Source organism: Crocodylus siamensis, chromosome 8 (assembly GCF_052110815.1).
Source record: "Crocodylus siamensis isolate JL-2025a chromosome 8, ASM5211081v1, whole genome shotgun sequence".
Taxonomy (NCBI): Eukaryota; Metazoa; Chordata; order Crocodylia; family Crocodylidae; genus Crocodylus; species Crocodylus siamensis.
In genome coordinates this window covers 4,903,171-4,927,086 of record NC_143402.1, presented here as the reverse complement: position 1 = coordinate 4,927,086, position 23,916 = coordinate 4,903,171, and the positions used below count along the sequence as shown (strand labels likewise).

Below are 23,916 nucleotides of genomic sequence, written 5' to 3'. Positions count from 1 at the left end.
CCAGCCAAAACATTGTAGTTCTTAGAAGGAGATAAAAATGCCAAATTGAATGCACACCTCAACCTTTTGGGCAAAATATTACCTGGCTCTGCAGTGCTGGGCACGTGGAACTGCAGCCTTGTTCTCAGCATTTCATGTCTTGAATGCCTGAATTTGCTAAGGAGGGAAGGCATTTAGCCAGGTTAGTGCCAGATAGAAAGCCCAGTCGTCCCCACCCCACCAGTGTGCATCTCTGGGTTTACATAGTCTCACATATTGATCCCACATATGGATCCCACAGTTCCTTTGCACTGAATTTTGCAGCAAAGCAAGGACTGCAGTTTTCAGCATCAGCTAGGACCTGTGTTTCAACGTGGGAGGTTCCTCCTCATGAACAGAGGATGCTTCTCTGTAGGTCCATCGGCCTGCTGGAAGCTGAGGGTTTTAGACAATGCCCTAATCCAACCAAGGCCTGAGCATCACTTCACATAAGCACATCACGTGCCATTTCACTCCCCGATTGTTTTACAGCCTGCTAAACATTAGATGGTGCTGTACGCTGTTGTTTTCTAACAGAATGATTTATTTTGCTCTGTTGCAGCCTTTTTTTGTTTTTTTTGTCCTTTAGTGCAACCAAGACTCACCTTGTCTAGGCAGGATCTCCCTGCATCAGCTCTGGGCCCAGGAGCTTATTGAGCCTTGTTGCCAGCTGGTCCAGAAAACTGCTGTGCTCTTGTGCCTCCCTTGAGAAAAAGGGTCCATTTCTGCTCCAGAAATTCCCCGTGAAATTCTTCCATGAATACTTGAAAAATATGCTTTCCACCCCCCCCACCCCCCCCAGGTTCAGCGCAGGTGCACAGAAGCAGGGATAGCGTGCATCAAGTTGGGGTTTTCCTGCCCCACTACTAGATGCCCATCTCTCCAGCAGTGGCTTGGTGGCCTCAGCATCCTGTTTGCCTCAGGGTTTGCACTAAGCATAGCATTAATAATCTCACAGGTCCTTGAAACCACAGATTCAGATCCCAGGAGACTCTGATTCAGCTACCTAGTCACTCAGATCTGTCTGCAGAAGGGTCCCATAATGCAGTGATCTCAGGCAGCAACAGCTCCATTGTGATTTTTTTTTTTCCCCCATCTGGAAAGAATGACATATGGTTTCCCAAATTTTCCATTTCCCAGGTTGTATATACATTGGCAAGCAAGGTTTTTTGCCCCATACTGACCTCCTTCACCTGGAACCGCCACGCACGCAGGACTGCATAAGACAGCAGTAACAAATGCAGGCAGAAAACTGGCCTAATTTCTTCTTGCCTTCTTGTGGTGTCTGCTAATTGTGAGACTTTGTACCGTTTCTCTTGCCCATAATCAAATAAGATGTTATCACTTCTCAAAACAGCCTGGCGCATGATATCGCTGAGCTGAAAGCCATGCAGATTCATTCGTCATACTCCTTGTTATAAAATACAATTTGGCATTTTTATCGTGGTCTAATCATTCCTTTTATTCTCGTAGCAAATCCTAATACATGATTCTCCTAAAATAACAAAAAGAGCCCTTTTGCTTTTGGAAGTGTAACGGTTAAAGTAAATGTGCCTTTTTCCTTTTTGTTTCACAGAATGCTCCCTTTGATCCGCCTATGTTACTGTCCTACAAACATATGGAGAATGGTTGCATCTTTAAATGGAAACCAGAAGAGGTTATTAATTTGACAGAAAGAGGTCCTCTCAGGATACTGCAAATGCAGCAATACTAAACCCAGCACATGGGCGTGCTGTAGGACAAGCCATGCGTCTGTGAACTAACGATGCTCCCTAAGATGACACACATGCTGTAAGCAGCCATGCTGACACAGCAGTAGCCAAGGCCACAGAACCCATTTCTTTTGGCTATTTCCTCCCCCAGATCTAGAAATCAGAAAAAGCACGGGAAACAAAAAGCCTGTCTGAATGGCAAGTCATATTGCAGGCGAGTTGAATAACCCAAACTTGAGAGAGACAGAGAGAGGTGGACGCGGCATTCCCCCCCCCACCCTGCATCTGGATGGAGACTTATCTGTTACAGCCACAGCGATTTGTTCCAACAGCAGTGAACCGCTGCTAAAGTCTTATCCTTTTGCCTGACCAAAGAAGTACGCAGCCTTCGAAACTTAATTAAGGGCTGGTCCAACTCCGTGGAAGGGAATGGAAGAAAGTTCCTGTTGCCTTGTCTAGAAGTTGGATTGGACTCTGCCTGGGAGCTACATGCTGTCCTCCCTAACAACCCCCATTGCCTTGTGATGGGGGGGCTGCGTACCAGCATCTGGAGACAGGATGCGATCCTTAGAAGCACTGAGCTTTCTAATGAACACGGCAGGACGACATGAAACACGGAAGACTTAGTTACTGCTGGTGTGAAACATTCAGTGACCTCAGGGGTAGACTAGTTGTTCCACGTTCCTTTTAAAAAGTTAAGTGTTTTTATCCAGAAATCCAAGGAGCTAATGAAATATTTGAAGAGTTCTTATGTGGTGAGAATTTTTTTTTTCCATGTTACAATTGTTTTTTTGGGGGGGTTTTTTGTTTTTGAAAGGGGTTAAAGGAAAAATAATGAGCATTTTCCCCTTTTATGTCCTGGAAATAAACAGCATCCTTCTGTTTGAGAGTGCCTCTCTGGTCAGAGAAAAAAAATCATAGTCAAAAGTCATGTTGTGCCAAATACTCATCCCCAGCTGGGTCTCCTTAATGTGTTCGCATGCATGCTGGTGCAGTTGTTTAAACACTTTTTAAGGACCTGGTTGCCAGCCATAGTGAGGTGCTTGGATGTCCTGATGAGGGTGTTTGTGCCTGTTAATAACAGCATCCTCAGCTATTTGCACTGACAAAAAGACCAGGCCAATTTAAAAATACAGGAATCAATACATCTAGTTGTAGGCGGCTACATGTTACCACATTCAAAAACTAAGAGGTTCTTCTTAAATCTGCCTTTAGCAAGTTGCGGGGAGTGGTGATTTCGGTTCAAAATACTGTACATGCAGAGCATGAGGGTGCAATGGTGGACACTCAGCTCCATGGTGGTTGGGACGCAGGAAAAGCGGTACCTTTTGTCGCAAAAAGTCCTTGGCGCATGTGTATTGCATCTCACAAGAAGCGCAATTGCTTGTTGAATTTTTACCACTAATCTTCCCCGGCTGACTTCCCCTTCACTGTGTCTGATCCAGGTGTGCCTGTGTCTGGAAGGGCCCACACAGACCGTAAAGCATGAGAACGTGCTGTCGGCGTTGTGATCAGTTGTGGAGTGGGTGGTTTGGCAGGCTGCTGACTCCATCCATCTTTTTTTCAGGTTTCCATTATAGTTTCCTCCAGGACCCACCTCTTGCAGCTGAGTCCTTCCATACCTCCTCTTCTCATAAGTTATGTGATCTCCCCTCTGGGTGCTTGCCTTCTGTACCCCGTCTCATTGCTACCCTGTCTCATTCCACAATTTCATGCATCCTTTCTGCATGTTCAGTTCATCTTCCTCTTTCTATACCTGCATCTTTCAGCTCACATCCTACAGCTGCTACAGTTATCTCTTGCTCAATCTCTTCCTAGCTTCCCAGTGGTTGCCTTTAAAACTCAGTGTTGCAGTTTGCAACCAGCTGACATCTATCTTTGTTAAAACCGAAGTCTCTGACCCATACAACACAATGGGGATGTAATCATTTCTGTACATCATTAACTTCTCGTTCGTGTCCCACGCCAGCCTCCTAAATCACTTCTAAAAGAAAAGAAATGCATTTAATAACATGGTACAATTGGGTGGAAGAATTGGATGCATAGTTAATTGGATGAAGGTCCGTCTGAGCCTAACAACCTGTTAGGCTATTGTAGTTAAAGCACACTAAAGTCTTAGCTAACAGCACACAAGAGTAAGGGGGCCAGCATTATGTCTGGTTAACTTTGACTTCCCAACCTGAATGACCAGGTACCCACTTACACCCAGGCCAGCTTTGGCATGAGCCTGGAGTAGGGCTTCCACTCATGCCTCCAGGGCCGTAACAAGATGCCTTCACTGCTCTGCCACTGTGCCCCTGGCCACAATTAATTCCATGTATAGAAAAGATGAGCCCCCTTTTCCAAAGCAGTAGAAACTCTTGTATCACACCGTGATTGCAGTTTGACACCCTCAGAAATATTGCTTTCAGTCTCCATTTTACAGCGAACTTCCCATCGCCGTGACATTTTAGCAAATAATGGCAAACAGTGTTGGGGAAAACTATCCCCATGTCTTGCATACCTCTCTTCTGCAAGTTTAGAAGCTCTAAAGCTGGAACAAAATGGCAGACACTTGGGAGAAACCAGGGGGAGTGAGATTTATGCCTGATAATTTTAATCCTAAATGCTGAACGTCATTTCAGTCCCTTGGATTCTGTCTGGCTGCCTGGGAAGCCTTGATGGCTGGTGTGGACTAAACTAGATTGGGATCCACTGTCGCGCACTCATTGCAAACAAATCGTGATGCACATGTAAGCTGTCGCACAAAGCCTTAAATTGCTGAATATGGAGCGGCGGAGGGAAGGGAATAGGAACTGCATGCAAGAGATCTCTGCAACCTGCATGAGATGCGGACAGCGCTAAGGGATTGGGATATGGGGCAGCCTCGCCAATCTTGCAAAGACTGGGAGGGCCGTGGGGCTGTTTTGTTACCTGTCACGCGTCAGTGGCTCTGGTCCTCGCTGCATCAAGACAAGGATTGCATTTCCCTTGGAGAAAAGCCAGTGTCCTTTGGCTCTTCTCAAGGCACTGGAACTCAGCTGTCCGATCTTGCTCAACATGGTTGACATTTATGAGTAGCCTCATGCCTGCCAACCTATCCCACTAGTCTGCTGAAGATGGGGTCTAGAGGGCAACTCCAGCCTCTCTGCTTAAATGCACAGTTCTGTTTCTCCGTTTACATAACCTTTTAAAACAGGGACAGTGACACGCATCATTCCAGCAATTCGAAACCATTCCACGCTGGAGGTCCTCACGTCTGGCCCCGATACCCACCTTCGCGGTTTGCTTCATGTCATCTCCTGTGTGGAGGGTCCCATTCTGCACCCATGCAACTCAGGGTTTTGCCTTTGACTTTAGTGGGAGCAGCAGGAAGAAGCTCAGATTTTATACTGTAGAGATGTTGGGGGGAAGGCTGGAGGGGCTATAGTGTTGTGGGGGTCCATCCTGGTAAAGGGTGGCACTCACATAGGCAGTATTCAGCTTGCATTTTAGAAGAATAAGCCTCTCATTTCTCAGTATCAGTATAAACAGTTCATTATAGCCATATACCCAAACCCAGGACAGGTCTGAGATGCATAAACATAGATTGTCATTAAACTGTTCAAAAAGCAGGTTTTCCTGGGCTGACCTCAGCTAACTTAATGTTATCAACAGAACCGCGCTGACTTACACCAAGTGCAGATTTTGCAAAATAGCAACGGTCAAATCCTTGTGCTCCAGGCGCAAGGTGGTGTAAGAGGAAATAGGAGGGCCAGATCTGGAATTAAAGAGTTGGGTCTCCAGTGCTGCCAGATGGTAGCTAGCAGGGCAAGATGGAGAATGGCAATAACTGGATAGGGGCACATTAATGCTTTGATTGCTGTTCATGTAAAGTACTCCAAGCTGTATTGTTATGGTACTTTTCACTAACGAGCAAAAAGGTCAGTACATGTTCCCAGGTAGAAGAACCTGAAGGAAACTGGTTAGTGTGTCTAATAATAGTTCATTTTGGCAATTAAATCACTGATTGGTGATGCTGAAAGGTAAGAGGAGTAATTAACCCCTCTGTACTTGTTTCAAGTAATAGTGGCAAATCTGATACAGTCACTTCTGTTTTGCAAACTAATCTTCATTGTACGAGGATGTTATTATAAATGATCCAAAATGACATTAAAAAAAATAAGAGGAAAATTTGCATACCCACTTCCTGGTGGAAAATATAACGACTATATTGCAACATCCATCCCACGTCTCGGCTATGGAATTTTTTTAAACAACATGTAGTATATAAAAAGGATGTAAATTATACACAGGTGACGAGAAGAAACGTTTTTCAGCTTCTGGCAAAAAAAAAACAACCCAACCAACCCTGGGACTGCAACCTTACATTTTTTCACTTAAATGCAATTTTATACATTTACGTTGCTTTATATAACAGAAAATGAATGTGAATGTTACCTTTTCTGAATGCAACTTGCCCTTTTTTCATTACGGAAATTTTTGTTTGGAGTAATCAATAAACTTTGGTATGTTGTTCTGATTAATGCTTTTGCCCAGTCTGTCTTTTTGCTTGCTCTTAAGCCACTTTTGCAGTAACATGCACAGGGCTTAGAAGCACAGGAGGTAGATACCAGGAGGCCTCCTGTGGTCTTCAGTAGGCACTGGATTGGTTTTACAGAGATATTCAATGCTCCACTTAAACCACCTTTATCAAGCAGAATTGAGCACACAGGAAGAGTATGGCAACCTCTAGCTTGCTACATCCATCAAACAGCAGTAATTCTGCTGCCTGTTTATAAATACCATATTTACTTGAACACAAGATGACCCTGTGTATGAGACGTGCCCCCCTCCCCATAATTAGATTTTATATATGGGAAACTTCCAAATTTAACAGTTTTCTAGGTCTAGAATCTAAGTATTAGGGGGTTGTCTTGAATCCCCCATCCCGGACATTAAGGGGGAGGGAAGTTGGCCCCAGTGTGCAAATTCAGCATGTCGACAGACCCATCTAAACCTATTCAAATAGTGCATACCTGGTTCCTTGTGTAATGAATAGCTGAAACGAATTGTGGGTCGAGCAAGCTCTCCATTGGCTTCAAAAAACCTCAGCAAAAATGGCGTAGCCCAATCTCCAAGGTGCTGGATGGAAGAACACTGGGTTCGATTTTTCCGCTAATAAAATCGGGTGCCGTTATTGGTGGAGTAAACCACATGCCGTTTGTATTTTTTTTTCAAGACCCATTTCTGTTTCAAATCTACCACGTTTGCAAAAAGCAAAAGAAAGAGAAGTGTTAACATCCTATTTGAGAGATTTCATTTTGGCTTCTTTAATTTATTGCGCTCCCATGAACCACTGCAGGGCAGATGGCTGAGCTATTTAAAACAAAATATAACCTTTAAGAGGAAGCGCACAGTATTGGAAACCAGATCCTCCCGTTGAGAATCTTGGTTTTGTAGTGTTCAGCGATAGTTGAAATGATCTGAACAATTGCAAAAGCTTTTTTATCTCAAAAATGCCTATACAGAGTGACAGGAAGGGAGTGGGAGGAATGAATGCGAAGTGGGGCTAATGTGAATTGCCAGATATTTCATAAAAGCTCAAACCGCTCACTGTGGCATTTCAAATGTCTGTTTAACGCTTCTGAATGGGATGGAGAAGTAATGGCACTTCCCCTGATGTTATGACTTTTTAAAACGGGGACTTTGAAGGTCAGGTCCATGCAATGTCAAAGCTCCCTTTCCCACCTGAGAGCCAACAGAGGCGTTGTTCCCGCAGGGCCCGTCTTTCGGCTGTCGCTACCTGCGCATACGTAGCACAAGCAGCCCCGCACGACCCGCTCGTGTGCGTCTCCGTCTTGCTATAGTGGCCGGCTAGGCAGGCTGCTCGGGGGAATGTCTGATTGCAGGCTTGCTGTGCATAAAGCTGGTTCTCGGCCAGTAAGCACACCGTGCAAGGAAAGAAGTCCTTACCAACTGCAGTTGCCTTGTTTCCCCCCTTCGAAGAATGGCTTTTATAAGAGCAATCGTGTGTTAACGTAAGAGGGGACTAGCAGTCCTTCACCCCTGCCTTTGGAGGTCCTATCCATCTCTTCCCATCTGTTGGGTGTAGTGCCCAGCCTTTCCAAAGGCAACAAGCTCCCCTCTGTATGGATCCCAGTATCACCTGGCTCGCTTGGTTTGCAAGTTCTCGTGGAAGCTAACCCATTTCACCAAAAACCCGGCAGTGCTCCCACCAAGCGTAGACTGGCAGTTCTCGTATCCAGGGTGTTTGAGGCCCTTTCGTTGAAATCCTGGTGCAGAGGAGCCAAATTCATCCCTGGCCTAAGCTGTTTGATGTCAGGTCCTTTACCCCAGCAATGAGCCTCTCTCTCCAACTCTGCTTTGCTTCCAAATTTAAATTGAACTCGACTTGTTTTTCCAGTTTCCAGCATCGCTTAATAGGATGTGATTGGGCCCTGGGCAGGGAAGACTGCACAGCTGCTTTCTGTGGCTGGCAGGCAGAGGAGGAGTATTTGCAAGGGAGTCCCGGGATTTAAATGACTCCTCCCGTCCGTGCAGTCCCTTCCCTCCCCTCTTCGCCCCTTCACCCAGACTCCCACCTACTCGCAGTCACCTGGAGGACAATCGTCCTAAAATGCATTGCACAGAAGCAAGGGGCAGGGGCAAAGGAGGGATAAAGCGATGGCAACTGAGTTCCTGAGCTATGTGAACCTGCCAGCTGCAGACTAAAGGCAGGCGGGGGGTGCCTGCTGCCCTGACCCATCTGGAGCTCAGCTCCCTGCGTTGCTCAGAGTTGCCTGTCTAAAGCCTCTTGTTTTCCATGTACGGGACGAGCACGCCACAGTCCCCCCAGCGTGGTCAAAGGCTCAGATGGGTAGTTGCATGCATCAGAAGTGCTGCAAGTTGAGTTGCCAGGTAACTGGCCCAATGGGTGCTTTCATTTGGTGTAGCCACGCGGCTGTAGCAATGCATCAAGACCCCCCGCTTAGGCCAAAGAAAACACTGTGGCCCCTGCCCCGAAACGCTTCCAGTGCAAGTGTAGATCAAGAGACAGCTGAAGGGCATGCAAAGAAACAGGTCAGCCTGGAAGAAGGTGGTCTCGGGACACCAGCAGCCTAATCCCAGACAAGATTTTCTGTAAGTCTCACAGCTAAGGAGGAATGCGAAGGAGGCAGCTTGGCAGATGTTTGCAGGGTGCTGCTCTAAGGGGAGAAAGTGTAAAGGACTTCAAAAATCTGCCCCAGCTTCGCTGAGCTTGAGCTCATGGGTAGGCACCCACCAAGATGCAAGAGACCCCTTTGACAGGGCCGTTTCGGCAGATGGAGAACGAGGGCTGGAGCAGTCCACGTGAAAGCCCCCCTCTGATTCCTGGTTTTTCTGCACCGTCACACGGTGCTGCAGGAACGCAGGCACGGCAGGAGCACGCCCCAGGCACGCGCAGCTTGGAAACGTGCTACTTTTCTCCGTAGTCCAGCGAAACACGCAGGTGCCGGAGGCAGCGCCGGATGCTGCCGCTCAGATCAGTCTCCCAAGGGGTTATCATGGCCCGGGCATCTACACGACCAATTTGTTTAAAACGAATTGAACTGAACCGGGATTTCTGAGGGATCTCTTTTTTAAAGCACATCATGGCACCGGTCCCAACCCCATTAGCTTTTCAGAGCTGAGCGTTTTGCTTCCCAGGAGTGGGAAGAATCGAAGCTTAAAGTAATGGTAGGACGTTCCCCCACCGGCTGCGGCCTGAAGGTCACGAGCAATGCTCTCTGTGAGCATTACTGTGGACGTTATTTTAGGAGAAGAAGAAGTGTAGCTCTGCAAGGAGCCCTGTTCCTCTCTGGCATATTCTGAAGTCCCGCAGGGGGTTGCGATGATGTGGCTTAATTTGTGAGGAGCAAGAGCTCCTAAATAGGCCTTTCCTTCTGACTTCTCAGTTCCTACATCCTGGCTTGATCCCTTTTTTTAGCAGACCCAGTGTCAGCAGTGCTGTCTCTTAAGCTAGCAGGACGTGATAAGTGGCTTCTGCTACAGCCGCTTCCCCGGTACAGCCTCAGATATGATCAACGCAGACTCCGTCTCCCCTGCAAATTCACTGCTTCACCAGCATGCTGGACATGCCCTGGAGGGACTGAAAAATAGCTCTACTTTCAAAACAGGTAATAGGGAGATCTGAAGGAGGATGCTCGAGGAAGAGGTGGACGTGCGCGTGCTTCGTGGCCACGGTGGCGATACCTGTGCACAACCAAAAAGAAAAGACAGGCACGTTAGGAGGCTGCTGCATTAGGAGCAAAAAGAAGAGCCTGCTGGTTGGAGTACAATACCAAATTCACGAGGAGGTTTCCCTGGAAAAACCCACTAATGTGCTACAAAAGGTACTATACATGGGAAACTCATGCCCTTCTCACTACTACCCTTGCTAGACTTTGCACCCTAACGGCGGCGTCTGCTTAAAGGAAGAGCGGTCCCTCGATGGAAGCAAAAAAGCCAGCAAGAAGTTGCTTGCTTTTATTTTACAGCAACCTAATTAAGAAGGTGTTTCAGAAAGAGATGCACGTGCTCTGGCCCCTGCTGGTTTCCTGACTGCAAGGGCGGGTAGGAAAAAGCTGGCAGAGAGTTGGCCGCCGACAACCGCCGGCTGGATCAACCCTGTTTCTGGGCTCGAACCCCGACCCGGGGCAGCCGCGGCTCCGGCATGGTTGCATAAAGCTCTCGGGGAACCTGCCAGCAAGTAACACAGAGAGTTGCTTCTGCATAAAAAATGAGCGCAGGATTTTAACTTCATTGCAAGGTGCTGTTTCCCAAGCACAAGCATGAGAGGGATCACACAGGTGTCGTGTCCTCTGACATCGAAGCTGCTCTGAATTTGAACAGCGTGCAAAGGGGCCAGAATCTGCTCTCAGCTCTGCACAAAATGACTCTCTCAATCCACCAGGTGCTGGCCCAGGGGCTTTCACGTGGACTTGATGTATTTATTTGTTAACATATTTTGCATTCAAATCGGGTCCAAATCGTATGGATTGAGTCACTGGTTCCAAAAACCATATCGACTCAGCAGGCAGAACTCAAATCATTTTACACCTCGCGTATGGTGCTACGGCTGGCGAGCACCCTCCGTGCCAGGCTCTCCCCCCGGACTTCAGATCCTCCCAAATCCATCGGCAGGCATCCGAGGTGCAGGCCCGAGCCCGGAGACCTTGGGATTCGGATGCCCCCACGTGCTCGTAGGCCACAAAAGGCTGAGACACTTGATCTGGGACTTTCACGCCCCAGCAGTTAACCAAGCCCGGCGCAAAGAGTTTCAAGCGGCCGTGCTGGGACTCCCAGCGCCTGGTTTAAGACGCAGCAGGCTGATTTCCGCCCCCCCATTGCCAGCCAGCGCGTGGCCGCGTGCGATGGCTGGAGGCTGTGGCCACGCTGCAGCTCCTCGTCCGCCGACAGCCCCCGCGCCACGGCAGGAAAACAAATGGCTCTGGCAGCTTCGAAACCCAGACTGTCTCCCCGGACAGGCGGAGGCCCGTGGGGGAGACCCAACAGAGCAGCTTTTCCCCTCGCTTGACATCCAGCGAGCCTCTCCCCCACAACCACCCGCGCCCCCTCGTGCGACAGCCCGCCGCTGGGCTCGGGCTGCCCCGGGAGCCGCGAAACCGGACTGCGCCGACGCTGCCCCGCCCCGCGGCCCCGGCCCTGGCCCTGGCGCTGCCTGCGGGGGCTGCCCAGCAGCTGGGAAGGGGAGCTGGGGCTCAGGCACACGCACACTCGCACATACACAGACGCTTGTGCTACACACACACCAAAGCTTGTGTTACATACACACTCACCCCCCCCCGAAGCTTGTGCTACACCTCCACACTTGTGTTACATACACACTCACACACACACCGCTTGTGTTACATACTCACACGTGCACACAGAAGCTTGTGTTACACACACGGCTTGTGTTAGACACACACGCTCACACTTATGCGGAAGCTTGTGCTACACACACACACGCACCCCGATGCTTTTGCTGTACGCACACCCTCACATCCAAGCTTGTGCTACACAGCCCCCCCCCCCCCCCCGGGTTTTGCCACACTCACACGCTTGCAACAAAGCTTCCGCTGCCCCCCCTCCCCCCCCCGCCCAGCTTCTGCCACGCTCGCGCACAAGCTGGTGCGGCACCCGAGGTGCGCGCGTGCACGGGCGCGCGCGGGGCCGGGCCGCACTCGACGAGCGTGCACACACGCGCCCGCGCCGCCCGCCCCGCCCCGCGGCTGTGCCGGCGCGGGCGGGATGGCGCCGGCCCGCATCTCGGAGGGGGAGATGGAGCGCTACTACCGCCTGCTGCGAGCCGCCGCCCGCCTGGAGGCCAGCGCCGCCCGTGAGTGCCCCGCGCCCCGCGCCGCCCCGCGCCCCGCGCCCCGCGCCCCGCGCCCGCGGAAGGGGCGCCCGCCGGCATGCTGCGTGCGCCGCCTGCCTGGTCTTCAGGGGTGCCTGGAGACACGGGCTGCAGGGCGGACGAGGGCATGTAGGCACGAGCTTTAAGGCGTACGAGTGCATGTAGTAAGGCATATAAGTGCATGTAGGCATGAGCTTTAAGGCGTACGAGTGCATGTAGGCATGAGCTTTAAGGCGTACGAGTGCATGTAGTAAGGCATATGAGTGCATGTAGGCATGAGCTTTAAGGCGTACGAGTGCATGTAGGCATGAGCTTTAAGGCGTACGAGTGCATGTAGTAAGGCGTATGAGTGCGTATAGACATGAGCTTTAAGGCATACAAGTGCATGTAGTAAGGCATATAAGTGCATATAGACATGAGCTTTGAGGCATACGAGTGCATATAGACATGAGCTTTAAGGCGTACGAGTGCATGTAGTAAGGCATATGAGTGCATGTAGGCATGAGCTTTAAGGCGTACGAGTGCATGTAGGCATGAGCTTTAAGGCGTACGAGTGCATGTAGTAAGGCGTATGAGTGCGTATAGACATGAGCTTTAAGGCATACAAGTGCATGTAGTAAGGCATATAAGTGCATATAGACATGAGCTTTAAGGCGTACGAGTGCATGTAGGCATGAGCTTTAAGGCGTACGAGCGCATGTAGTAAGGCATATAAGTGCATATAGACATGAGCTTTGAGGCATACGAGTGCATATAGACATGAGCTTTAAGGCGTACGAGTGCATGTAGGCATGAGCTTTAAGGCATACGAGTGCATATAGACATGCACTTTAAAGCATACAAGTGCATGTAGTAAGGCGTACAAGGGCATATAGACATGAGCTTTAAGGCACGTGAGTGCACGTAGTAAGGCATATGAGTGCATACAGACATGAGCGTTAAGGCATATTCATGCATACAGTAAGGTGTATTAGCACATACAGACATGCGCTTCAAGACATATTAGTGCGTACAGATACGCACTTTAAGGCATATTAGTGCGTATAAACATGCACTTTAAGGCGTATTAGCCTATGTTAATGTGCATTAAAGCATCACAAAAACAAACAAACCAGCATGCTGTTTGGCCAGTGCCCGTTAAAATAGGCTAGTGCACCTGTTTCTAGTACCTCACAAGGGAGGTGCTGATTTAATGTGCATTAATGAACGTGTAGATGCGCCATCGGTCCATCAAAGTCCCGTTAGCTTTCTTCTTGGGTGGAGCTCTGCCAGTCTCTGTCACCCGTTCAGGGATCCCAGCTTGGGTGATAATATGGCTCTCACCTAAGCATCAATTAGATATACCCCTTGGCAATGAATTAGTAGCTTTCCTCAGCCTCCGCTCCAGTAACCCACCAGTCCATCAACAACAATTATCTCTGACAGCAATTATATTAGTTATTAGGACAGTGTTGTGGGTTAATGAGATAGCGTGAACCCCCTGGCTGACGGAGAGATGGGGTAAATTGTTTTCAGGCCCAGGTAAAAGAGCTTTCCCCAGGTATCTGCAAAACAAGCATTATTAAAAGCTTGGTTTTGGGAGATGTCCTCTTTGGAGATAATCATTTGCAAATGATTACAATTTCTCTTTACATCGGAGGGAGCTTTAGTAGGGTCGAGCCGTTGGGTTGGCCTCCGTGCGGCCGTGCACTTAAGTGAGGGTTTTAACCCAGTTTTTAAATGGGGACGGGAGGTAGTTTCCGCACTCTCGTTTCTGTGTGAACCCTGAGTTACTCTGACTGGACGCCGTAGATTTGAACGCAAGCAAAATAAGCTGCTCTGACCCCAAAACAAGCATACTCCCCCCCGGCGGAGGGGACCAAACCCGCACCGTTTCAGTGCAAAAGCCCAAGGCCGCAAATGGGCTGCGGTTGCAGATCGTGAGCCTCCACGGAGGCACGTTAAACCGTTGGCTTTAGTCTCTGGGATTCCTTTGTGGATGAAAAGTAAACAGCACTGATGGCAACTGGACGGTTAATAAAAATACCAGCTCGCTCCCAATCCAAATAATCCTGTGTTGGCATGAACCACTCCAGTTGCTAACGAGTCCTTCCTGAAAAGAGCTTTCCCGTTAGCGCTGCAGAACATAAGCAGGAGAGATTAGAGCAGCGGTTGGCCGACGGACAGCACAACGGAGCCGACCAGGCGCGGCGGGCAGTGTTTGTTCTCCCTGGCAACCCCATGAGAGGTGTTAGTGGTGAAAAGCAGATTTCCCGGCCCATGGGCATCGTTCGAGGGGCTCGCGGGCATACCTGTTGCTCGCGGGGTTGGGGACTGCTCTCTGCTCGCCCTGAAGGCCTTTGTCGTGCCAGCTGTTTTTTCAGGGTTTCTTTTGGAGGCGTGCCTTGCATTAGTCTCCGGAGGAGCTCAGAAATACCGGGGCTCGCCGTCCTAGCGCCCGAAGCAGGCAGCACTTCAGAAGGTGGTGTTGGGCCATCGTCTGCAGGCTGTTCAAACCCTGCAAAGCACGGGGGAAATGCAGCCTGGCACCTTGTAGGCCCAGGTCATGATTCAGGATATGCCCGTGCAGTTCCTTAACTCTATGTATGTGAGGGATAACTGTCAGGGAGCTGGGATCTGAGACACAGAACTCCAGGCTAAGGGATATGGGTATAGGGGTATAAGGGATATGGGTATAGGAAGCCTTTGCTGGGCTCGGGGGCTCGTGTTGCGTGGTCGCTCCGAGTATCATTTGCAGCGATGGATTGCGCTGCGCCTGCAGAGCTGTCTTCTTTTACAAACGCAAGCTGTTTCGCTTGGCACGGCTGACGTGCCCTCTTCGCTCTTGGGATGCGCGTGCAAAAAGGCATGCCGAGTCCTCTCCTTGCTTTCAGGAAGGGAAAGGGCTTTCCTCCCGTTCTTGCTACTTAGCCTGACAACTGGGACACATAGCAGGTAGCACGGCCATAAAGTGCCCCGGGTCAGAGGGGGCGTTACCACCTCCATGCCCGACGCTGCGTGCAGCTTCCCCGTTGCGCTCGTGGCACACGAGCCACCTGCGTGTTCAGCACAATCGTGTGATGGGAGTGTCAGCATTTTAAATGTCCCTGTCCTAAGCCCTCAGATTTGTTCCAGGTCCATCTTTTATGGATGGGAAGGTTGAATGAGGGGTGGGGGCCGTCCGCTCCCCCTCCCTCTCTCTGGAGCAGCAACACAACTCAGCCCGGGTTTAGGAAGTGAGTGCGGATCGGGTTGTTTCCCTGACCTGCTGCCTTGACCGTGTCACTTGAGCTCGATTTGTGTCCACACCGGCATCGCAGCCACGCTGAGGCCGCTGTGTCAGCGTGGACCTCCGGTGTGGAAGTGCGGCGCTGGGGAGCAGCGGGTACAGCTGGAGCCAGTAACTTTAGGCAGTGTGATGCTCTCGGTCGTTAACAGAGGCCTGTGAGAGCCAGTAATCCGCTGCTAAACCCTTCGGGGGTTTGCTCGCGCTGGGGGAGTGGAGGCCGCTGCTTTCTTTCCAACATAATCCTTTATATGTTAACGGGAAAGAGCCAGTGCCTGGCATTTCCCCGTGCAGCTGTAAGTCCACCGACCCTGTTGTAGGCGTAGTCCAACAAAGCTTTCAGCAAACCAGAATTCAGGCTGTGTGTGCAAATCTCTCGGTAGGTCTTATTGAGTTGGTCTATAAGGTGCATCTCTACCCTGTCTTCTGCCTGACTCATTCGGGTTTCTTTAGTTAGTCTGTAAGGTGCATCTCTACCCTGCGTTCTGCCGGACTCATCCATGCTTATTGAGTTAGTCTATAAAGTGCATCTTTACAGCCATGATGTGGTGCCAGGCCTTCTGGCCAATGCTCACAAGCATGGATGAGGCAGCAAAATCAAAGATGTGCCCCGTTGTCCTTCGTTATTAAGGGCTAGCAATGGGCTTGGGGTGTGCGAGGCACAGGAAATGACACGCTCGCCTGATTCAGAGTTTCTTGACTCTTAGTATTGCGTCAGTCAGTGCTTTCTGCTGGATTTCTTCCTGGAGGGTGTCAGGAAAGGGGATTTAATGTTCCAGAGTGACAGTTTCGCACTGAATGAACGGGGAAAGGAGGCTGTTGGAGGAATGCATAATTAAAAAATATTCTATATATTTTGTCAGCATGAAAATGTCCGCTCAATAGGAGCAGTTTTAGAGAGAATATAAGCTCCCGCACACATGTACAGACATGCCCACGTGCAAAATGTATATATCCTGTCTGCAATATTAACAGGTTCTAGGTGAATTAGACAGCAAGGCTTGCGAGGACATGGGTTGCAAGCTTGCAATGATTACTGACCCTTACCCCTACAAGAAGCTCTCAGGCCCTTACTCCTGCATGGAGCACCTGCAAGGTTTTGGCTCTCCGAGGACTCAGAACTGGGACCAGGCCAAAGCCAGATGTCTTCAAAACAAGCATGACTCGAGAAGAATGAGATCCTAAACTAGATAATCAAGGAATGGCTCTCTCTCCTCCCCAGGTTTTGAGCCATCAATAAAATCATGCTCTCAATGTTCCTCCAAAGCCCTGAGGATTAGAAAGTTGTTCCCCACCCAGTGATAATGGAGATTTTCAAATCATGACTTCATTGCAACACCGGCAGCTTTAGGGTAACATACCAAATATCCTAAGACTTGTATAACCACGCTTTCCAAAATAAAATACAAGAAAAGAAAAGGGGGGCTACAGAAAACACCCTTAGAGAGCTCCGACTCAGCCTTCGCTGCTCGTTTCCGTGATGCTCAGGTGCTGGAAACTCTTGCAATGGGTTCGTCGGCCTACGGTTCGGCAGTCACCCCACAAGAGAAAGATGACCCGTGTCGGCATCACCCGCCGGTCAGAGGGGCCCATTTGTTGCTGCAACCTCACGCGACCTCACCTGCCATTTGGGCAACTGTCGAAGCATCTAGCTTCTCCCCAGTGACTTTGAGTCTGCCGTTGTATTGTACGTGGTCGCTTAAGCCAAAAGCTGACAACTCCCGGGAGGGTAGGAGCGGTAGGATAAAGCCAATCTGGTTTATTATTGAAGCGAAAAGGCTGCGCTGCATGTAGCGTTACGGTGGGATTCACCAAGTGCTGCAGTTATGTAGAGTTTTTCTAGCTGTTTTTTACCTCTGAAGAAATGCTTGAGGGGGTCTTTTTTTTTTTTTTGGCATGGGTGTTTTGGGGAGCTGTGGCAAGTAGCAAAGACGCTTGGTCTCTGTCTTAACCTCTCTAACTAAGCAGAGTTGTTCCCTGGGAACCAGACATGGGGGTGCCTGTGGACTGTGTGTCAAAACCTCTGCTGAAGAACAAGGTAAAATAAAATAGGCAACTAGCAGTAAAAAATATAGCCAGAGTTGAAGTAGCTGATTCTTTTGCTGGGGAAGCCGATTGCTAAGGTTGATGGGTGGCAGCATTGACCATTTATATTTGTCATTCAGTAAAAATCTCTGCCTTTGAAGTTATGTAAATCTGCTGTCGAGTTCCCTGAGAAACTGGGGGTCCTGGTGCAGTATTTAGTGTCTCTAATTTAGGGCGCATGGGCTAGTGGGTCAAATTCATCACTCCGTTGACTGCTGGGGCTGTGCTCCCAGGTTTGCAAGCGGCTAATTAGGGCCGAGCGGTTATTCCCGAAGCCTCCCCAGGACACGCAGCTCTCGTTTTTGCTGAAGTTGTTGAGCAGCTTCTGTGCAGGAAACTGGAATTTGGCCTGGAGAAGTTGATCTGCTTTGGAAGTTGATAATATTGCCTGGAGCGCCGTGTACTGAGGGCAGGGACGAAGCACACCTCCCCGTGCACATTTGGCAAGCCCAGCTACGTGCTGGTGTGCAAAACACTTAAGGTTTCAGTCCCGCCTCTTCCCTGTGGAGAGAGCAACAGCCCTTGGCAGGTGGAAGTTAAAAGCAGGCTGCTTTAAGATTAGCGCAAAACATTCAGAAGTTTTTCTTTTCCACCCCCCCCACACCAATTTCCTATGAGGCGAGTTAGAAGAAGCAGTGCGGGTGCAGAGAAACATTTCTTATTTTCCCTACTTTGGACATAAATCCATGTCGGAGCTGAACCAGCTTGTAACTTTCCTGATGTTTTAGCTGTAAGTAGGGATGGGAAGAAAACTGGTCTGGTTAGACACAAACACATCATCCTGCCAGACATTGCCCCAGCATCCAGCTCTCTTGGGAAATCCCCAGCCACGTGATCACAGAGGATCATATGAGAGCCTCTCCTATAACAATTTACCTTTCTTTGGTTGGGCTGTTTTGAATAAAGCCTCTGCAGTTTGCCAGCTATTGACTTCAGCTTGGATTTCGGAAATGTGTATCGATGCAGCGGGGTGAAGATAACAGAAAATGTAGATTTCTAAGATTGATTTTTTTTTTTTGAGCCCATTCCATACAGCTTCTATCAGGGAAGCAGGTTTAGCCCCTAAAACAAGGGGAACTCCCAAAGATGCCTTTGAATTTGTATGAAGACCCCTCTCCATCTCCGGTCAACTGCATCTGTACCAACGGGGACAGTTTCATCCGCTGGGCTCACAACTGCTGCCCTGAGTCTGCGGTTAATCCTCGTAGTATTGATAGAGAGTCGTAGGACCACAGAAAATGAAGGTTGGAAAGGTGCTCAGGAGGTCACATCCAGTGCAACCCCCTGCTCCAAGCAGGACTGGCCCCAACTGCATCGTCCCAGCCGAGGCTTTGTCTACCCGGGTCCTAAAACCTCCAAGGATGGAGAGTCCCCCACCTCTCTGGGTAGCCTGGTCCAGTGTTTTAGTACCCTCCTAGTGAGAAAGCTTTTCCTAATATTCAACCCAAACATCCCTTGCTGCAATTTGAGCCCATTGCTCCTTGTCCTGTCATCTGCCACCGCAATCCAGCCCCAGCCTCTTTGCAGCCCCCCTGCAGGGAGGTGACGGCTGCTGTTAAATCCCCCCTTAATCTCCTCTTCTCTAGACTAAATAAGCCCAGTTCCCTCAGTCTTCCCTCAGAAGTCATGTCTCCCAGCCCTGGATCCATTTTTGTTGCCCTCCGCTGGCATCTCTCCAATTTCCCCATAGCCTTTCTGTAGTGGGGGCCCCAAACTGGACACAGGACTCCAGATGTGCCTCCCAGTGCTGAATAGAGGGGAATAATCACTGCCCTCGATCTGCTGGCAGCGCTCCTACCGATGCAGGCCAGGATGCCCGTAGCCTGCTTGGCACCAAGGGTACACTGCCACTACCCAGCTCCTTGTCCCCTGTCACTCCCAGGTCCTTTTCTGCAGAGCTGCTGCCCAGCCCGTCACCCCCTGCCTGCCCCGGTGCAGGGGATTGCCCCCTCCTCAGTGCAGGACTTTGCACTTGCCCTTGCTGAACCGCATGAGACTCTTTTTGGCCCAATCCCCCAGTTTGTCGAGGTCACTCTGCATCCTAGCCCTGCCCTCCGGCGTATCTACTACTTCTCCAAGCTTGGTGTTATCTGCAAACTTTGTGAGGGTGCATCCATCCCCTCTTCCAGGTCGTTGATGAAGACACTGAACAAAACCAGCTCCAGGGCTGACCCCTGGGGCACTGCACTTGACACCGGTTGCCAACTGGACATTGAGCTGTTGATTACTACTTTCTGAGCCTGATGCTCCCACCAGTTTTCTGTCCACCATTCATCCAGCCCGTACTTCCTTAGCTTGGCTGTGACAATGTTGTGGGAGACCGGATCAAGAGCCTTGCTAAAATCAAGGTATATCACCTCCACTGGTCTCCCCCCATATCCATGGAGCCAGTCTCCGCATCATAGAAGGCAATCAGGTTGGATCTTAGCATCCCCTGGATCACCTTATGCTGCACATGCTGGAGTAGATGTTGCAACGTGGCCTGGAGCACATGTACCGCGCACGCGGGTCTGTCGGCAAATGCTTCAAACTGAGATGAGGATGCGCTCTGGGTGCTGTTGTGGGTGGGATTTGTTTTGCTCTAGGCTTTCCGGAGGTGCTCCCCGTCTCCGGGTATGGACAGCTGCCTGGTGGGGTTTATAACGTGCTTTACTGCTAAGGTTTTCCGGCGGGTCGGTCGTGTGCCGAGTTCTGACGCAGCGCCAGCAAAGCTCCTGCTCTCTGCCCTGCCCGGAGTGTAGCACGAGGCTCTGGTTTAATTAATCCTTGTGATCCCCTCTTGCTCAGATCCGTTCTTTTCAGGCACTGCCTGGTACGGTCATCAGAGTGAAGTGGGTGCCGTACTGGGTCAGACTGAAGGTCCATCCCCTTTCCAACCATGCCACGGAGCAGATGCTTTGGAGGAGCTGTGCATCCTGCGGCAGTGACTTGCCCAGGTTAAGTAGGCGCCATGTCGGAAAGTGTTTCCTTGTCTGTTCTGTAAATTTGCTGCCCAATCATTTCAGTGTGTGCCGCCTTTCTGGTGCTACGAGACGTAACGAATTAACGGTTCCTTATTTGCCATTTCCACGTCATTCATGATTTTATAGGTGTTTATCATCCTGGGCTGCATGGGTAGGAGCGTTCCCAGCAGATCCAGGGCAGTGGTTATTCCCTCTATTCTGCACTGAGGAGGCCACATCTGGAGTCCTGCATCCAGCTGTGGGCCCCCACTACAGAAAGGATGTGGACACATTGGAGAGAGTCCAGCGGAGGGCAGTGAAAATGGTTGTGGGGCTGGGGACAGGACGGGTGAGGAGAGGCTGAGGGAACTGGGCTGATTTAGTCTGCAGAAGAGAAGGCGGAGGGGGGATTTAATAGCAGCCTTCACCTCCCCAAATGGTGGATCCGAAGAGGCTGGAGCTGAACTGTTCTCAGCGGTGGCAGATGACAGAGCAAGAAGCAATGGGCTCACATTGCAGCAAGGGAAGTTTAGGTTGAATATTAGGAAAAACCTTCTCACTGGGAGGGTAGGAAAGCACTGCCGCAGGTTACCGGGAGAGGTGGGATCTCCATCCTTGGAGGTTTTGAAGACCTGGCTAGACAAAGCCTTGGCTGGGATGATGCAGTTGGGAAGATGCAGTCCCGCTCTGAGCGGGGCGTTGGACTAGATGTGACCTCCTGAGGTCCCTTCCAACCCTCATTTTCTATGCTTTTATGATTTTATTGAATCTTCCCCTCTGCCCTGTTGTTTCCAAACTGAAGAGTTTTGAACTTTCCAGTCTCTCCTCCTATGCAAGCTATTCTGTGTCGCTGATCTTCATTGTCTTTCTTTGCATGTTTTCCAGTTCTACCTTATCCTTATTAAGATGGGATGGCCAGAAGTGCATGCAGTGTTCAAGATATGAGCACACCATGGATTTATTTAATTTTTTTTTTGTTTTCAGTTCCTCTTCTGATTTTGCCTATCACTTTATCTGCCTTTTTGACTGCTGCTGCACACTGAGCTGATGCTGTCAGAGATCTTTCCCCAGTGACCCCAAGATCTTCCTAAGCTAACCCACAGTGCAGAATTGAGCATGTGTAGTTAGGGTTATTTTCCCCATGTGTACACTTGTACACAGCACCATTACATTTCATCTGCCGCTTTATTGCCCAGCCGGGCGGTTGTGTCACATCTTTCTGTAATGCTTCACCGTGAGCTTTGGATGGGGCTAGCCAGAATCATTTTGTAATATCTGCAAACATGGTCACGAATAGATCCTGGTGTCCCTGTTCCCCTAGCCCTTATTCTTTTCCCTTTCTCTGCATTGTCTTCTGCCTTCTGTTTTCCCCTTTCCCCCTCCATTATTGCATTTAAAATTGAACCCTTTTGAGGAAGTAATGCTAGAATAGTTGGCATGGGGTTTTTTTTCTTTATAGTTTCCTTATACTGAGGCTTTTGTATGACCAGAGGAAACACTGCTGAAAACTCGGTGGTGTTTGGGTTTGTATTAACACACAATGAGTTGAGTTTATGTTAATACGCAATGAGAGCAAGTTTTAATTGATTATTCATGTTGTCTTTTACAGAAAATTACTTGCCTTCAGAAATGCAGCAAAATGAGTCTTCGGGGGGGAATCAAAACTAAATATGTGCCGGTTTGCTGTAATTAAATGTTCTTTCATTGCTATGAAGGGTCGCCTTGTGGGATGCATCCAAGGTTATAACAGCAGACCAAGCACCCGCTGTACATAGAAATAGCATTCATCTGTCCACTTTCCTCCCAGCTGTATCTTGGCTACTTTATCTTTTCCAAGATGAGACCCGATATATTCTTATTTCAGTTAAGCTGTTTTTCACTTGGCTCTTTTACAAGTGTTGCTTTTGTACGTGACTACATTTTGATTTTTTTTTAATTTTTTTTTGGTACTTGTGGAATCTTTTTATTGGTTTCTGCCAGGGCTTTTAAAAGATCCCTGTGTTAAACCTCTTGCCTGTTCTGACCACATGTGGGATGGTTAGAAACGGGCACGTTTCTTTTCTAGCCGTCATCCTACCTACTTGCTTCGTATTTACCGTTAAATTTGCCACCGGGTGCTCTCTGTGAAAGCCCATTGAAACTCTGCATGGAAGCATACAGACCCCAGCGTAGGATTATGCTCCAGAACGACATGTCCAGGTAATACTAAGGCATAACCAATGCTGGTTTGACACCACAGCCGTCGCGGAGGCTTTCCAGCTCCTGTCTTTGGGGGGCTGCACTCAGTATTTAGCAGATCGGGCACCGATCCGTTGTGTTTCACTTCCATGGCGTGACTCCTCTAACCCGATCGTCATATGATGTTTGAGGTCTTGAGTGTAATTCTGGGAGGATTTGCCAAGCAGTTCAGCGAGCAGCCTAAGCTGGGGGCACTTTCTGCCAAAGGAGTTGAAAAAGTAAAGGAAAAAGCCCTGATTTAATAGGTCAGCTTTATCCGAGCTTCCTACGCCAGCACCACGCGCTTCACCTCTCTCAATCCACTGGGTATAACAACCTACTCACCATTTATGCTTGGTTAGTTGGTAGCTGGTTAGTTGGAAGTCTCTGCTTTCTAGTATGTTAACAAGTGAACGGTTACTGAATTTCATTGAGGCATTTAATCCATCTGTGGTTTATGCAGAAGACCGGGAATTCGGAGATCTTGGGGGTTTTTTTCATGGTTCGCCCACAGGAAGTCTGGCAATGTTTACCCCTGATTTTTTCTTTTTCCTTTAACACCTCTTAATGATCCCAAGTGTCAGTTTTATCACAGACATGCTACTCAAGCCTGTTGCTGGTTGTATGTCTCTCTTAAGCTGGTTGCATTTAATTTGTAAGCTGGCTGTATTTAACTGTTAAGCCGGGTGCATTTAACTCTAAAGTTGCATTTAACCCTTTTAGGTGCCGCGACGAGTTGGTGCGTCCTGAGACCAGCGCTCACGTGGTGCCTCCGCTAGATTTCATAACGACGTTCATGCGTGTGCAAACAGCTAAAACCTTAACTGCAGGCAAACTCGAGCGAGTCTCGGGAAAAATCGCTTATTAGTTGCCTGCTCTGTGAGATGAGATAATATAGGAGGCTTGTTGTGAGGCTTCACTCATGAGCGTTGGTGAAGCGATGAACATCCATGGATGAAAGTGGGTTTGGCAAATCACAGTATTGCTCGATCCGTTTTGTTGCCAGCAGCGTATCGTGCAACCGGTGGCTGGTCATGGGGCCTGGGTTTCATGTGCATGACAAAGGTGTGCTTGCCTACCTGTCTGCTGTGGTTTTCAGTGGCTGGACAGCACTGAAACCTTGGGGAGCCAGGATGAATAGGTAAGTGAGGGTGGGTATTTGCAGAGTGAGGGCAGTAGTCTGCTGCATCTTGTGTAGGTGCCCGGGGGTGGAAGGAGGAGCAGAAAGTGTGTTTTCTTCTAAGTGGGAGCAAAATTCCCACTTTCCTCCTACCTGCAGTTGCAAGGGGTCTGGTGATGGGTCACTAGGTTCCCACTTAGTGCAGCAGTATCTCGGTC

General features: G+C 49.4%; 2 protein-coding genes across 8 annotated transcripts in view; both read left to right on the top strand.

Moving 5' to 3' along the window:
* ATP11C (ATPase phospholipid transporting 11C (ATP11C blood group)) overlaps positions 1 to 6,235 on the top strand; it is a 98,820-nt gene extending 92,585 nt beyond the window's left edge. For 4 of the 7 annotated variants that reach the window (XM_090059277.1, XM_090059275.1, XM_090059274.1 and 1 more), the window contains one exon: positions 1,595 to 6,235. In XM_090059277.1, the coding sequence (XP_089915403.1) occupies positions 1,595 to 1,732 (138 nt within the window). In that variant the 3' untranslated portion in view covers positions 1,733 to 6,235. The remainder of the gene's footprint in view (positions 1 to 1,594) is intronic. The other 3 variants (XM_090059280.1, XM_090059278.1, XM_090059279.1) reach the window with 2 other exon arrangements.
* Positions 6,236 to 11,906: 5,671 nt separating this feature from the next.
* The window catches only part of MCF2 (MCF.2 cell line derived transforming sequence), an 86,402-nt gene continuing 74,392 nt past the window's right edge, over positions 11,907 to 23,916 (top strand). The window contains exon 1 of the mRNA XM_090059948.1: positions 11,907 to 12,051. Coding sequence (XP_089916074.1) covers positions 11,964 to 12,051 — 88 coding nt within the window. The 5' untranslated portion in view covers positions 11,907 to 11,963. The remainder of the gene's footprint in view (positions 12,052 to 23,916) is intronic.